This window comes from Hibiscus syriacus, unplaced genomic scaffold (assembly GCF_006381635.1).
Source record: "Hibiscus syriacus cultivar Baekdansim isolate YM2019G1 unplaced genomic scaffold, ASM638163v2 tig00110332_pilon, whole genome shotgun sequence".
In the NCBI taxonomy this organism is placed as follows: Eukaryota; Viridiplantae; Streptophyta; class Magnoliopsida; order Malvales; family Malvaceae; genus Hibiscus; species Hibiscus syriacus.
Genome location: NW_024062688.1, coordinates 7,662,649 through 7,680,678, shown reverse-complemented (window position 1 = coordinate 7,680,678; position 18,030 = coordinate 7,662,649). Strand labels below are relative to the sequence as shown.

At 32.6% G+C, this 18,030-nt stretch overlaps 2 protein-coding genes and 1 pseudogene across 2 annotated transcripts; 2 read left to right on the top strand and 1 right to left on the bottom strand.

The window, feature by feature from the left end:
- Nucleotides 1-1,906: 1,906 nt before the first annotated feature.
- LOC120119661 lies at nt 1,907-5,633 on the bottom strand (annotated as a pseudogene).
- A 3,743-nt stretch (nt 5,634-9,376) lies between these two features.
- LOC120119156 lies at nt 9,377-10,179 on the top strand. Its single transcript, XM_039139036.1, has one exon. The coding sequence runs from the start codon at nt 9,472-9,474 to the stop codon at nt 10,150-10,152; it is 681 nt and encodes a 226-aa protein (XP_038994967.1). The 5' UTR covers nt 9,377-9,471; the 3' UTR covers nt 10,153-10,179.
- Nucleotides 10,180-14,848: 4,669 nt separating this feature from the next.
- Nucleotides 14,849-17,697, top strand: LOC120120067. Its single transcript, XM_039139815.1, has 8 exons — nt 14,849-14,917; nt 15,007-15,109; nt 15,296-15,787; nt 15,830-16,465; nt 16,572-16,634; nt 16,719-16,939; nt 17,084-17,202; nt 17,580-17,697. Exons 1-8 carry the CDS (start codon nt 14,849-14,851, stop codon nt 17,695-17,697), a joined length of 1,821 nt encoding a protein of 606 aa, XP_038995746.1.
- Nucleotides 17,698-18,030: the final 333 nt, after the last annotated feature.

Below are 18,030 nucleotides of genomic sequence, written 5' to 3'. Positions count from 1 at the left end.
TTTCAATTTAATTTTTCTTCACATATTTTTAAAATATCTTTATCTGTTTTTATAATACAATTGTTTATTTATTTTTATAACATAATTTTTTTATTGTTACGATAGTTTGACATTTTATGTTATATATACCACGACTCAATTCTTAACAAGGTAAAGTTGATGATCTTGTATAGTTAGATCATTTTGACAATAATTTGTCAATTTATTTAAATAATATGTCAAATTGGTTGTCTCAAATTTCTACCTACATCAATATTGTGTCTAAGTTCAAATATATGACAGGAAGATTATTGAAATATATTTTTAAATAAAACATGTATTTAAGGAAAGGTTTGATTTGATTTTTCATGTTGAAATTGTGTTAATTTTATTCAACCTTGTCTTTTATTTAATGGAATCGTAATTTTTACTACTATTAAAAAAAAGCATTTCAAATCGAACCTATTGATTGGTTTCAGTGGTTGAAAGAAATGTTGTTATCCTTAGAGATCTTAGGTTCGAGCAGTTATGTATGTAGGATGTGTTGTCAATAACTAACAGAGATTATAAATATATAATATCTTGTAATTATCTTAGATTATTTAAAAAAATTCAAAATTTTCTATATAAATTTATGTTACTACATGAATTGGATTAAAGATTCGTGAGAGAAAAAAGCCCCCACCCCAATATTTATGGGGACAACATTAAGCAAAGCTTGAAATGAGAATGAAATCCACAGAAAAGCCATGGGAAATATATTGTCCAAATGTTGTGTGTTGGGAGCCATTGAGAGTACCCTTCACAAGGGATTGTCTCATAGTGCCCCACCTGCAAAGAGCCTAACATCATCTCATTTTCCCTACAAAATGTCCATTTCTTGGAATGGGGACCAATCAAGGTAAGTGAATAGTCAATTGCACATCCATTTCAGCCACAAAATAGAACCCACTTGGGAGGTTAAGAAGGTTGAACCCCTTCCCATCCCATGTGCATTTATGGTTGTAGGGCTGCTTTGACCCTTATAAGGTGGCAAGCTTGCTAAGTTTGGTGTCCCAAACCCCTGATTTTGTATACTATTCAAACTATATGTTCCATTTGGTAAAAAACATCACCTTTCTACCACAATGTATTTATGATCGAGTTTGTTATGTGAAAGGGAAATGATGACCTTGGATGTACACGCTTTTATACCCCCTACCCCTTCTTTTTGATGACCTTTACTGTAATTATCAATATTTAAAAAAAAAAATACGTGTGTTTTAATTTTTGAGAAATACAAGATCTAAGAAAAAAAATGTTGTCATATGATCATTTAGGTTAGATATGACTAATCATCTATAAAATCATCTTTTGTAAAAATGCGACTTGAAAGTCCTTTTAAAAAGACAAGTTTTTAGTAAAAAAAAAACATCAACCTCGATTCCAACTTTAATTTTGTTTTCAAGTATTATTCTTTCACGATCTATCTTTTGGTTCGTGGCTTTGATGTTGTTTTCATTGAACTGTCTACTTTATTACTGACTTTTTAAAATTTCTTTTGAATCTTTATCAGAATCCTCTCTCAACCTGATGCAAAACTGATGTAGCAATGATGATGAAAAGATTGAATCGCTAATCGATCAATTTTCTGTTTGCATAAACCAAACGATTTCGATAGTAAAGTAATTATTGTTGTTGAGGTCCAGGATTCTAGTATTAAGAGTGTGAATGTTTAACATCAAATGGTTTGATAGTTATCTTTAAATAAATATTATATTGTACTTATCTGAGTTTTAATATCGTGACTTTTCATCTCCGTTGTTGGCATATAAAAACCAAATGAGGCTTGTAACTATATTTTCGTACAAACAGATACAAAGAACATCTTCTTGTACATGAAAAAAAAATACAAACATGTAACTAAAACAACAACAATCTGAAGAAATTCACTAGCAATACAACTTAAAACAATATTTAATCAACAATACAATGAGAGATGCTGGTTTGAGATGTTGCATTGATAAACTCCTATGGATAAAACTTGTAACCCCATATCATTTCTCCCAAAAGAAAAAGAAAAAAATCGAAACTCACAACAAAAGAACCACATTAAAGGAATTGAATTCAACTGATTAGTACCTTTCCATGTCAACAAGGTCAGTCTATGAACAGTCCAACAAATAGGGGAGGGGGCAAGGTGTAGATCATAGAATTTGTAATCATACTGTTCCACTGCTTTCGGCGGTAGAAATTGAAGGGCCTTCGGGTTTCACTAAGTCGAACCCCTGCTGCCGATATCAAGCCCTTGCAAGAGGCCAAGAGGATCTCGATGCATCATATCGGCAAAGGAATGCATGTTGGAGTTGGAGGCAGCTACCATAGATGGACATGGAGTCAATAAGTTAGATTGGAAAGGATGAAATAGTGGCATGTGTATATTCTGGGGAGGAAGGAAAGATGATTGGATGTATGATATATGCTGCATTCCTAAATTAAAGGTATCTGTCGCTGTCGTTATTTCTCCGGTAGCAGTCTTGAGTCTCTCTACTTCTTTCTTCAACGATTCATTCAGAGCTGTAATAAAAAAACGGACTATAAGAAAAACTATAAATGAAATACTAAGGAATTGATACAATCATGAATACTTATCTGCCTACAGACAATATTAAATTTAATGCTATCTAAAGCCTGAGCTTTAAAATTAATGCCAAGAACACTACTTAAAATGGGCATCAATAGTTTTCCCTAATTCAATCCAGTTATTATCATTACTAACGTTCAACTTCTGTAGGAAATGAACATGCACATGAATATGAATGAGCATATAATCCTGAAAGCACGCCTCTTGGACAGAACGTACCATCACATAGGTGAGCCTGTTGTTCCATTTCTTGCAGCCGACGCTTCAGCTCAGTGTTCTCAGAAGTCAAGCCTGTTGTATCTCTCTAGAATATACGCACAAATTTAGACTGTTAATATTCAGATGTTATAAAACATAAATTGGTCAACAAGGAAGACTGATCCCTCTACTATCCCACTTTTAAGGGTTCAGAATTAATCCTCATACGAACACCTATACTTTATCCTTTATCAAATACTGACAGTATAGATTTTTTATTGTTATATATAAGTTCACATGAGAAAATTGTGGCCACCTGGAATGACACATGTGGTTATTTTAGTTTTTATTCTTTATTATAATTAAATAACAGAACTTAATAAAAATGTATTCAAGAGTACAGAAGCAAGTGGCCATCTGGCCGAAAAATTGCATTTGTTCATGCCACATTACTCAATCTGACAGAAAAAATTCACACCATGACCTATGTCACATTTAATAAAAGTACAATGATCAAATTCACTGAAATCACAGAAGAAGGGACTAGATCCTTAAATGTGAGATATTACAAGGGCATGTCAAAAAATAATGGCATTTCCGGAGAATTGGATGCCTTCAACAGATTAGAAGCATTTGAAATCAGGAAGTGATAAGAACTAAAGCCCCAATTGCAAAAATCCTTCGATTTATTTGAAAATACAATTGCCGAATATTGATTGTTTAATATGTAGATATGAGATTCTCATACGGAATGCAAACAGCAGCAAAAACATGCCCAGAAATTATGTAATGAGACATGAAAGTCTTTGACAAAAACCTGGAATACGGTTAGGTGTGTGGACAGAGTAGTTGCTTCAGTTTGAAGTGTTTGGACTTTCCTCTCCAGTTCAGACATATATAGGGCTTTCCTTTCTTTAGAGCGAGTAGCTGACCGCCGATTTGCAATGATCCTACAAAAAAAAGAATGTACTTGGTTAGCGAAAACTTCAGTGCAAACCCAATCCCACCACATGATGAGATTTGCCAAATTTACTTTTAGAATATTTTGTTCCAACTAAAGGCGAGGTGTGTTGAGTGGATAGATGAGAATCCCTCTTAAGGTCAGCCTCCTCACCAAACGCTTATGCTTTTAAGGTAAGATACAAGTTATCATTACTATATATGAGAAAATGAACAACAGAAAATGTTATAGCATTCCAGATATTGGAAATCAGAGTGCAATTCCTTACCAATCCCCACTACAACAAATTCTGAAGTTTAGAAAGAACAGCTCATTGCTTTAAATTAAACTTAATGAAACTAGAAGTGCTCAAATGTGCAAAATTCCAATTATAATTTTAACGAATCCCATAGTTACCAATAAGTCATTTTATTGACTGTTTGAGTGATATCGAACAGGTCGGTAATTTGTGATATGCTAATGGTAATGTAATGAGATATTATGCAAAGCAAATTCTGATCTAATTCACTGATAATATTAATCCGTTAGGTATTCATGACATCTATTAAACGATAATCAAAGCAGGAAAAATAAAATTAGATCGGATTTCCGAAGGAAGGAAATGGAAAAAGAAAGTAAACCATAAGTGGTAGTTCACATGAATTTGATTCATAAAATTGCATACATATAAGTTCTCCGAAATAAAACTTCCTAAGATAACAAAATTTCTTTCATCATGGGGTGAGAAAAGTGAAGTGGAAACAATAAATTGAGATAAGAAACATCAATTCGTAAAGCATCACTTATAATTAGGCAAAAAAAACTCATATAATGACATGAATTGATTAAATAAAAGAAATACTTTTTAGAAGTTCTACCAATCCTCAAATTCTTTCTAAATTGAAAACGAAGTTTCAACTTCGTTCCTCACTTACTACCTAAACTGCCCAAAACCCCATTTATAAACAGCCAAAAAAGAAGGAAAAAATATTTTAAAAAAAAAGTCAGCTTTACCATCATGATAAGCAAACACTTAAACAAAACCATCATAATTCCTGGGGGAAAAAAGAGCTAAATATATTTACCATAAACATTTATAACCCAAAAATACAATTTCTTTCAACAAGAATACGTCATCATCTTCTTCTAATAGTTTCCATGTATACTCTAAAGAAACGAAAAAAAACAAGAAAAAAAAAAAACTTTATACTAAAAGCTACAAATTTACAACAACTTCAATCTCATAAGTACCTTAAACCAAATGCATTAAAACCGAAAGAATGGAAGGGGGGGGGGAATATAAGTGATTCCCAAACCTTTTAGCTCTCTTCGGGTCAACAGCCCACAATTCAGCAAGCTGGTGAGGAGCCATGGCTTTCTTAGCTTCAATTGACTCCATTATCGAGCACCCATCAACCGAATTACTATACCTATGTCTTCCATTCCCTCCATTATTATTCTTCTCTCCGTGGTCGGACCCACCGGTCATTTCCTCTCGTTTCGGGTTCTGAGCCGATCCATTGCAGGAAGACCCAGCAGCTACCTCTCCTTTGTCGACTCCGGTTGATGAACCCCCTAGCTTCTCAATGTCCATGTAACTAAAAAACAAGTCGTCTTCGGATCCTAACCCGTCGAACGGGTCGGAGACGAGATCCAAGTCGTCTGGAATCCGAAATTGGACTTCGGATTGGGTTCGCCTGTGGTAAGAGCCCCGAAATGCGGGTAGTATAGGAAAAGACGGCATATTTTGCGGGGTTGATGGTGTATTCGAGAGAATTTGTGGATCGGGGTTCGGATTCATATTTTGCGGATCCTGCATTTCTGCTGTTTCTTCGTAGATTTGAGATCTGTGAAGGAGAACTCTGAGAGTAACACAGCTGACCGAAATAGTTTCCTTTTTAGCTTTTTCTTAATCACAGATGATAGTTAAAATTACGGGGATAACTACATATTTAGTATCTTAACTATCACTTTTGTTTCATTTTAATCACTCGATTATTATTTTTAAATCATCTTGATATTACATTTTAGTTTCATTTTGATCATCCAATTTTTTTTTATTAATTTTGGGCAAATACAAAGTAGTATATGTTCAAAGATTCTCAATTATTTAACATTGAACGCTCACACCCCTAACATTCCTAGTGGTCGAACTCGGGACCTCAAGGAATAACAATAATTCTTTTACTACAGAGGTCGTTTGGTTCGTGCATCCAAAAGAATTAACATAAATATTAACGTGATATTTTTTAAATGATGATGTTACATTATCTTAGGGTGACACATCATAATTACTATTAATTTTTTACGATAGATGACTAAAACATAATAAAAACGTAACTTTATGTATAATTTAAAAAATATTTAAATAGACAAAACGGAACAAAAATATAGTATAATTTATCCTAAAGTATATAAAAATATTTTTAATAATTAAATTTTAAAATAATTATTTATTTTTTAATTTAATTATAAAATAATCATGACACATTTAGCTATCATTCATTGTTATATGTTAAATGAATTATATTTCATTTAATCTCTCTATTGAAATTAAAACTTTATTTAATATCGCTAACAATATATTTTAATATATATATGATTTTAAATATATAATTTTAATGTGACCATAATAGCATATGTTACATTTCCAACCACAATAAATATAACGCATCCGAAAATATGACCTTAGACCACAATTTAAATCCCGAGCTCATCCCTTCCAAATGGTGACTGCAACAGTAAGCTTCAATTTGATGGGTGCATTTAAGGGTCTTTCTTTATCGTTATCCCAATATCTAACAATATTTCAACTGCTCAGCTAATAATCTATTAACTGTTTGTTTCATGTGACGCAAATCTTTTGTCTAATTATCTTCTTATTTTTTTTAATAGTATGTGTGATTACAAATTAATATGTGATCATAATTTTTTTAATCTATCGATAATATACATATTCTATAAATATAACTGTTTTAATTCAAAAAAAAATTAAAATTTAATATTTTCTTTTGCCATGAAGTTACTTGATGAATTAGTTATCTTATTTAGTTTAGGAATTTTGCTGTAAGAATAAAGTTATAGTGTCTTAACTGATGGTGTGGCGGTTAAGTCACAGAAAGCCAGCAGCAGTCGGTCTTAACTTTTTAGGTTAAACTTTCAAAGAGTCATTGCTGACTCGTATTCTTTTCATCAAGAGTGGATGCAATGGACAGATCTCTAAGAAGGATAGGGCGTTTCGATGATGAAGCTGAAGCCACCACACCTAACGAAGAAGAAAAGTTCCAAATTCTCAAGGTAAGATTAGTTTTTGATAAAGCATGTAAAGGTAGGTGTGGGGGAAGATTTTAGTGATACACTCTATTTCCTTTAATCAGTGGTTATTTTCATTTAAGTTTGTGTTTGATTTGTTTTTAGTTTTTACTTGAATTTGGTGTTTCTCGATTTATATATGATGATTTCCATCCTGAATATTTTGTTTGATATTATGAAATACCATGTCAATTTTGAATACATTTTTTGTTTGGGTTTTAATACTTGGATGAACATGATTAGTGTTTTCTTTAAAATTGGTGATGGGATCTCATTGGTTTATTAATTGAAAAACGCACGAGACTTGAAGTTGAAGTCACTCTAGTAAGCTTTTGAGCCTAACAATAATTCATTATACTTTGTTCCTAGTGTTTGCCTTTTAGTTAACCAATTTGAGTCCTTTTTTTTCTCTGTTTTTAAAACATTATTTAACCCAAAGTCCTTTTGTTTATTTTCCTAATTTTTGGACCCCTGTGAAGAAGCTTCAAATGAACCTTATTAAGAACAATATTTGATATATTGGGAATCAAATCCAAGATACTACAGCAATATCCCTTGTCAATACAACAAAAGCTTGGTGCTATTCACAGAGCATGGCATTGGCAACAGAGTACTTAAACTCGATTGCAACTTTCAAACCATACATAAAATAAAGGCGACACTTATCATCCATGACCATAATAATCAAACTACGAGAAACTGATAATGTAAATAATCGTTGAATCAGAAAACAGATCGTTGACATTGACAGTTGCCAATTAAGACCATCATTGTCCTAAAATAAACAATATATATATATAAATGGATATGTCACCGGCGAGCTCTTAATGACTTTGACTTTGACTTAATGGCATTTGCGAAAAAAGCACGATGGTAAGTGTAAACAACCGTGTTTTCAAAAGAGAGTTCAATGTTTCGAGCCAAGTCTCACATGAATCAAACACGCTGAAAGTCACAAAAGAAAGAAGGCCTACCATTAAGAAGATCGGTCGAATTACCGAACAGTCACACGCAAGAATGCATGACAATCTCCTCAACAGCACCACAAAGACAACATTTTAAATATCATATAAAAGAGCACATTTTAAATATCATGTTGACATGGAAGTCACATGGCTAACGTTTAAGAAAAACGATTTGGGGGAGGGCGGTGCGTGTGCCCGCGTACACTCTGCATGCAACGAAGGCGTGCGACCACGTGCCATAACCAACCGTCCTATTCTCCATCTACCAACGTCTGATCAAACTTCAACGGTCGTGATTATCCCACAGCCATACGTGACCAGACATCATGAAGAACGTTTCAGTTACAGAAAAGGACCCGCCTTTTTGGGTACTGCCACTTAGGTAATTATCCTCTACGTTTTCTCTAACTTGTACTATCGGCCAATATATATCAGGCTAGAGTCCATAATTATAATTTCTCTTTTTTTAATATATATATATATGCTTTCAATATGTTTCTACTTTCTTTATTATCAATCTTTTTCAACTTATAATTTTATTGAATTTGATTCTGTGAGTAGTATGTCCATAACAGAGTTGATAAGAAAACAAAATATCAATGAATTTATGTTACATAAATTATTTTAAAAACTTATGTTTTAATATGAATTAACTCCAGCTTATAAATTTCTTACTTGACTTGACAATATATGAGGGAATTTTTTCAACAATTTAAGTGAATCTTTTATCAGAAATTTTAGCGTTTGATCATGTCATCCCTAAAGATATTTAAATGTCCATGTTTTAATTTCAGAGCATTTTTATATATTTTAATTTGATTTTTCTGTTATGAAATAAAAAACAAGAAAAAGAAAAAGAAATACGAGGAGGAGGAGAAAATTTATAAAATCTTCTTCAACTTCTTATTTATAGGTATGAAAAATAAGTTTTATATAAAATTTTAATTCTGATAAATTTTAAAATCCTAAAAATTAAGTACATTAAAATCACATTTAATAGATTAAATTTAGATCGTAATAAATATCTATATAAATAAAATTTATATTTATATTATTTTTATGAATCTGATTTAATTAAACAAATCAAATATTTCAAAAGAAATTAAGTATATTAAGTAAGAATAATTTTTATTTATCGCCGTATTAATAAGTAGTTGTCACTTTTAATTAAACATTCCACATTTTGAGTAATGGGTTGCACGAATTTTCCGTGTGGATAGGAGTAGAGAATCAAACCCCGAGTGGTAAATTCGTGGAAGCCAAAACAACCTTGAAGTAAAGAGAACCTCTTTCCATCCGCCGAATCCAAAACTCTCTCTCTATATAAATCAATCAAAGCTACAATCGTGCAATCTAATTAAACACCAATTGATTTCTTCAATCTCCGTTCATCGTTGTTGTTGTTGCCTTGGACACGGCAGGGTTAATTTCCCAGGGGAACAAGAACATCAATAATGGCGGCGGCAGGCGGCGTTTCTTGCGGTGGAAACGTTTGTCTTCAACGCCAAGAACCCTCCCATCTCTTCAACTCCCATAACCCATACGCACGTCCAAGTTCTTTCATGGTTTCAAATCCACAATCGTTGAAACCGAGACCGCCGACCAAGATCTCCACATCCAAGGTAAATCTCCAACCGTTGCCCAAACAACAAGAGAAGAAAAGTAACGAATTGCTCTACCATAAGATCGACGAGTGGATGAGAGATTCAGTCGCCGATATCGTCAAAAATTTATCGGAATCGCCTCTATTGGTCCACGTGTACTCCGAAGACGACAACACGACGAGAACCAGAACGGAAAAAGCCGATGAAAGCAACTGGGTTTCGGTGAAACAAAAATGGGAGAAAGGTGAGAGTCCAATGCCTGATGGGGTGATTTTTGTAGAGCAAATACAGGAAGAAGAAGATGATGATGAAAAGGGCGATGCGTGTTGCAGGGCATGGGGGATTGTGGTACAAGGCCAAGGGCGTGGGCGTGGGCTTGCTCCGGCCTGCTATCTGTTGAAGACTTGTAGAGCGAGTTCGGGGCTAGGGGTAAATTGCACCCATTTTTGTTTGGTGAAGGTTCAGAGTTTCAGGGAAACTGCTTTTTCTCAGCTCAAGAATTGTTGGCTGTTGCAGGGGAATTCAACCTAAATGAACACATTTGATTCTTTTTTCTTCTAATTTTTCTCTGTTAATAAGGTATTATTGGTAGTAATTTGTAGGGCCTTTGAATGTGTGACTGTGGTCCTCTTGATTCATCTCAGATTCTTAGAGAAATCAAGAATTCAAAAATTAGATTGGTCGGTTCTTAACCATCACTGCATGTTTGGATCAAAAGAAAGTTGCCAGGAATGATTTTCTTTTCGATTTGATCCTGCAATCCCCATAGATTCATGTTTCATAAAAACAAAACAAGTTGAATATTAAGAATCTATTTCCGGCCAATTCAATCCAAATGTTTTCGAAGAAATCAAATCTCCGTCAGCTTTCTGATGCATGGATTTCGCGTGGGGGGTTCCATTTTTGTGGTCAAGTTAAGCATCTCATGAGGCCCCAAGGGAAGATAATGACTTGTTCCACCCAATGATTGTCCACCATAGACTATATCTAAATATTTCTTGAATTCAATTAATAAAGTCAAAAATCTGCTCTTGCTGAAAGAATTACATATGAATTTGTTACTCGATTTGAATTAGAAAATTATATTGGACCTCATAATTATTTATTATGGTTTCTATCCAAACTTTAAATCAAGTTTTAATCGCCCAATATATACACTTGAGAAGAAAAAAAAATACAATGAGAAGTATATAAAAGAACAATACGAATCATTTTAATTACAAATGAAAGAAAAAATACGATGAAAAATATATAAAAGAACAATACAAATAATTTTAATTACAAATTAAAGAGTTTACTCTTTATAAATGATGCTTCTTTTATCTTATTAAATATGTTTATTGTTGATTTTTTTATTAAAACTTTTACTTATTATTGTTTAAAATTTATTATCGATAAAAATATATTTATTTTTTGATTAAACTAAGGTGATTACAAAGTAGTATATGTTTTAAATACTCTCAATTATTTGATAATCAACGTTCAATCACTCTGCTACAGCCGTTGATGCTCAAACCGTGAACTCTAGGAATAACAACGATTTCTTTAACCACTTAGGTAAATCGGTTAAAATATGTATTTTAGAAAATTTAATCGGTTAAAATATTTAAAACAATCGTGTCAAAATTTAACTTTTAAAAAGTTAATAAAGATGGTAATAATTTTCTATGTCAAAGTTTTACTCACTGCTATCTTCGTATGTGAATAAACATATTATCTTCAACAAATCTTATATCTTTAATTGCAAATCATTGAAATATCACAATTAGAGTCTGATATCATTAGTTCACGAATGAATATATTATCTTTAATAAATCATACCTCTTTCGAAGGCAAAGAAGTGAAATATCATCTTAAAAGCATGACACACTCGAAGCGACTTTAGAGTCTGACATCTTTAAGTATAGAGGAGTGAACTGTCATCATTAGAATCCTACCTCTTCGGGCGCAGAAGAGTGGATCATCATCACCTTGTTATCGGATCAAATTTGTGATCAGATAAATTCATTACTTTTTGATCTTGTTTCTACCACTATTAATCAACAATAGGCCAAAGGAAAACTATTATCACATGAATTTAAATTCCGCATTTTTGATTACGTTAAGTTTATTACGATTCTGACAATAATAAATGTTATTACAGTCATCGTGAGTTTCATAATTGTGATGTGACAATTTCGTATGATACGCTTATCAATATATAACAACCTTTTTTTATCACATACCACTGTTTAAATCCCTAGTTAACACCAATTTTCACTTAGTCCAAGCCTAGACATGCTACGGGCTAACCTAAAAGCCCAATTCAAATAGTCGGAAACAAATCAACCCAACATTAAAACTTGAATTCTAATAAACCATGATCCAAACCCAACAAAAGAGTTATCATCTCTTATTCTTCTGATAATCCTTTATCTACATTGACATAATAATCCCCAAAATTAAACTTCTCACATGAACCAATAAATCTCAGTAGTAAAAGTATTATTGTTATTTCTTAAGATTCCGAGTTTGAGTACCATAAATGCTAAGGGTATGATCGTTCAATGCCAAATTATTGAGAGATATCTTCGAACAATACTACCTTGTATATACCTTTCCCTAAACCACCATGAACCATTCAACAAGCACCCTAAAATTCTTCTATTTAAACCTTGCTTCTAATAAAGAGAGGACAGGAGAACCTGAGAAAAGGAGAGAAGAAAGAAAATGATGGATAGAAGAAAACAATGAGCACAAATCAAAGGAGATAAAATATAGTGTTTATTCTTTGATCAAAGCTTTATTTTATTAATTCAAACTGCAAGGAGTTTAAACCTCAATAAAACAACATATATGACATATAATTATATCGCATGGTTGACAACATAAATTGGAGGAAGGAAACTTGAATGATCTCGATACATAATCACACAATTTAAAGCAATTTTTTAATAAAACATTTATCTAATTGAAATATAAATATTGTTTACTTTTAGATTTTATCGACCATCGATAACTTTCGCCGATACGACCATTTCTAAAAGAAGACATGACAACCGATGATAGTTTTCCACCATATCCTAAATCTTATTTAGAGACACGGGACGCTGAAAAAAATAGATAAAAAATAAAAGAAGAGATAAAATATAAATTAAAAATATAGTATTAAATCTTCCAAAAAATAATATCATTTTGGACACTGTTTAGACTGAAAATGATATCATTTTGGATGTTCAATCTGGTGTTTAACTTGTGACTGATTCGGCCTAATTCACTTTGGATCCACATCTTCTGGCTTTGGGCTAATTGCAATTTTAACCCCTCTACTTTAATGTATAATTCACTTTATTTTTTTATAATTTCCTATTGTGTTTTCCACCTTAATTTATATATTTTTTCAATTTAATATTTTTTTCATATCAATTGCCCTTTTGACTATTGTAAGTTTTAGTTATTGTAATTTATACCTAACATGTTATTTATTAATTTCTTCTAATATTATTTATTTACTTATTTAGTGTATGTACTATCAATATTTATTATTATAATTACCGTTAATACAATATGTATTTTTCGGACAAGATACTAGTTTTTGGATTATACGCGAGTAGTTTAACTTTTCTTGCACGCAATAAACTATTAAACTCAACTTTGACTCCAGGTTTAAACTTAAACCCAAGAGTGCTTTTGGTTCAAGGAATGTAAGATTACCAGTGGGAATAAAATATTACCAGGGAATATGATTACTGAGAATGTTGTATTTTGAGTTTGGTTGGTTTAGCAGGAATGTAAGATTACCGTGTTTGGTTAAAGGAATAAAAGATTATTGGAATGTATATTTTACCAAATTGTTTGTATTATATATTTGTTTTTTTAACAAGTTGGAAAATATTTATATATTTTCTTTAACAAATTTAAATTCATAAAATTTATATAATTTTTTTTACAAAATTGAAAATATAAAAAGGTTTAATGAAAGGGTAAAATTTTATTTTAACCCCTGAACTTCATATAAAATTTTAATTATAGATTTTTTTTGTAAATCTAAAATAGTTTAAGGATAAATTTGTAATTTAACCTTTGTAGAATTTTTATTATTCAATGACAGAATAAGAATATTTTTGAAAGAATTTTTTAAGGCATTTTAGTCCAAAACGCTGGTAATCCAACAATACATAAGGAAAGTGAGGTAATGACATTCCCGGTAATATACCCAAAAAAATCCACTATTAGTAATGTAAGATTACGAGAATGACATTCCCGGCCAACCAAACAGGGGACTGTAGATTCCATTCCCATGAGAATTTCACATTCTCCCAACCAAACACACCCTAAAGATGTACTTTTTCTAAACGATTATTTTATATGTATTTAATAGTATCTGATCTAAAATAATTAATGACAATTCTATATTTTGAAAATACGTTCAGCCAATATTTTAAAGCAATCACAAAATAATTTCGAAAACTATTTTTGAAAGATAAAACTCTTATGTAAACAACTCTAAAAAAATGAAACCTTTATTTAAATATTTATCCTAAAAATATATAAAACTAACGTGCGGAAATACATTGCTATCTAATATTTTATGTAAAAGAAAATCAAATTACCTTAATAATTAAAAAAGTATTGTCATTTATAAAGCTTATGACTTTAGACATCATCAAATTGTAAAAATGATTAAATTTTATTGTTAAATAATTAAAAATACTCAAAACTGATACTATTTTATGATCTGTCTTAATTTAATAAAAAAAAGTAAACAAAGATAAGTCGCAAAAGGGTTGAGAAGTGAGCACGTGATTTACAAAGGCGGGGGGCGGAAACTCCCTCCCTCCCTCCATTAAACCCCGTATTTGAAATTGAACCACCCAAAACACATGAACTTCACTTCAAAAATATCCAAATTACTTTTTACATATAAAAATTTCAGAGACAAAATCGTTTGTTAACTCCCTCCCTCTCGTACGAATTCAAATCCAAAAGAAACAGACACCAAATCTCAATTTTTGAACCAACAATAGCATTAAAATAAAACCCGGCAGATCTGATCCTCAGTAAAGTCATCAATCTCTCTTCACTTTGAACTTTCCTTTCAGTTTTACATAATCTCGAAAACCCTTTTCAGCAATTTCTCGATTTGTTCCAAAGTTTGGAGCTTTTTTTATTCTTTCTCAACCCCTCTCCCGCTGGAACTCGGTTCTTGTCGATCTTTTGAAATTTTAAATTTGGGGTTCTCAAAGGGATGGAAGACCAAGCCGATTCTGCCATGGTTTCTAAAGGTTTCGTTTTGATGCCTGTATCTGATTCCAAGGTTGGGTTTTTGCTCCTTTTCCTTTTTTTTTTGGTTTGGTTTGGTTAAAACTTTATTATTGATTTTCTTGGTTTTTGATTGTTTTTTAGACGGTGGGCGTGAAGAGAAGCATTCATGAATTGGAAGAAAGACATGATGTTTCCCCCAAGGGAATAAAAATGAGAGATTTTGATTCTGTCATACGCTTCGAGGGTAATTTTTTATGCTTGTTTTACTTGAATTATTGGTAAATTGAGCTTCTTAAAACATTTGGACTGAGTATTACTTTGCAGCCTTATCTTTTTCCTAGTTGTGCTTGAATTAAGGAGGGGTAAAACTAATTTGGAATGTTATACAAGAATGTAAGTGTTTTTGTTTTTTTACCCATTTGTTCAACAGAAATCAATGGCCCCAATTCAAAATCTATGAAACGAATAGATTCTAGCCACCAATGGCAGTTTAGCGGATCAGCAGTGTCTCAAGTTACTGAGGTTCCGGTAACCTTCAATTTTGATTCTTCTCAAGTTGAAAGAATTGAAGGGGTAAAAGTATCTCCAATGGCCCATCCTATCAGTCAGCCTCTTGATCTTAACTCTGACATTCGAATCAACGAATCATGTGATAACAATTCAGAAAGCGAAGAAAAATTTGACGGACTGTGTTCACAAGAGAGTAAATGTCTACCCTCGAAAGGCATTAATTTGGATCTGAATGTGAAAGATGTTTCTAGCTCGATAAACCATGAATCAATTCGTCACAGGCATATCAAGAATATGAAGCCAAAGGATGTTTCAGAGTGTGGAAGTTCTATCGGTCCAGCCGAGGAGAAAGACTCGCTAAGAGTTTGGAAAGAGATGAAGCAAAATGGTTTTCTTTCGTCTTCTCATGGGGGTATATCGATTCAAAGTGGTTTGCTTTCATCTTATAGAGGAGGTATGTCTATGCAAAATGGTTTACTGTCATCATCTCATGGGGGAATACCAGTGCCCAAGCGACGTGGGAGGAAAAGTAAGAATGATGTGCTCACGAAGATGGAGCTTGCAAAGAAAGAACAGGTAGACAGGTTCACAAAAATCGCTGCCCCAAGTGGATTGCTCAATGGATTAAACCCCGGAATTATAAATCATGTAAGAAATCGAAAACAAGTCCATTCCATAATAGAAGCCTTAGTGAAGTCTGAAAAACTTGAAAATTTGCATTCTGAAAGCAAGCAGGCAAGTCATGTCGAAAGTGGAACCAGAGATGATGATGGTAAGGGGGACCATGGAAATATGGATGGATCAGGATTTCATCGTCTCCATCGTTACCATGAAGATGGGCCTCCAAATACTACTACTACTACTACGAATAAGAAAGCAATAAGTTATCCAATGTCAATGTATCAGCCATTTTCTTCAATTTCAGAGGAAAGAAGTGGAGATGGTGATTCAAGCATTGTAAAACCAGTCAGTGAGGATGATGCACTGGCATTGAAGTTATCATCATCAACTAAAGTATCTGAGAACATTAGCTCTTTGTCTAATTTGGAATCAACGAACTTTACGAGTGACTCTACACTTTCTGTAAAAGGTCAGAATTTGTATTTTTCAGTTGTTAAAGATGATTCATGTTTATATGGTGATTGTAACAAAGAAAAGAGTGCCCTCACGATATAATCAATACATCGATGTTTCAGCTGCCACTGTTGCATCTCAATGGTTGGAACTTCTTCAGCAAGATATTAAAGGACGTCTTTCAGGTATTTTCCTACCACTTAATTTGTTCTTAATATAGAATATCAACTTATTTACCTTGTTTCTTGTGTTGTTCGTTGCACTTGCAGCATTGCGGCGTAGCAAGAAGAAAGTACGAGCTGTAATTACCACAGAATTACCTTTTTTAGTATCAAAAGAATTCTCCTCTAACAAAGGGGGTGATCCTAATATTGTAATAGCTTCTATTGATGGGTTTCCACACGATGCTACTGCCGAGATGCATCTAGCCAGATGGAGTGCACTGTTTGATCAGATGGATAAAGCTCTTTCTGAAGAAGAGAAGCAGCTTGTAAGTTGCAAACAACTTGGCATGTTTATCCTTATTTAAAGGAATGTACTTGAGGTTTCACTAGAAAAATACTATACTTACTGTCTTTATGTGTGCGAAGAGAGCATTTATACAATCTATCTTGTTTTCCGGCTTATATTCCAGGAAATCTGGTCGAACCAAATAAAAGGGATGCAACTACATTGTGATCAGGGATTGCAACATATGCATTGGAATTTGCCTTATGGTTTACCACAACTAGGAGCATCAGAAAATAATATCAGGTTTGAGTACAGTTTTATTCTCATGTATTTTTGTTATGATGATTGAATAATGGATAAGCCTTACATTTTTATATCCATCGGAACCTCCCGTGAGTAATAACTTATTATGACAACAAAAAATGTTGGAACTGAGTATCTCAAAGTAGTTTTGCTATTGTGCTAAGATTAAAGCATTTTTGCAGTTCATCGTTCTTGATGGCCTGAAATATCAACCCTTATCGGTTAAATCCGGTTTATTGCAAACCACCATGAAAGACCTATATATGCTAATACACGGCTCAATATAGCTCAATAATTTAGCAGATAGCAGCATATAGAGTCTTTACTGTTATATATGATTAATCATTTTACATCACGGTCATGAACATGTGATGCAGATCAGGAATCGGGGATGGCTTCGACAGGGAGCTGGCTATCAGGGCAGCCGCGGCTTCCATTTATTCGACTTGTGATTTTATGTTGTCAAAGGAGAACGTATCGTGTTCGTTAATCTGATTAACTTTGGCTCGTACTTTAGATTTGTCTTTCTTACTGTTATCCATAATCTATTCTGCAAACATCAATATTCATTATGCAAACTAGTTATTAGATTGATTTTGGGCTCTTTGGGTTGTGAATTAATTCTAACCCTAGAACTGGGACCTTTTGTTTTCCAATTATTAATTTATGTTTGTTGATGATACGATACATCAGTAAAAGAGACATTTTTTTACTCTTAAATTTTAAATAAATTATCATTTTGTTTTAGATAAAATATCAATTTGACCATTAAATTCGACTAAAGTCCATCATGGATATAAATAGTGTTCCACTATCAAAATAACCGTT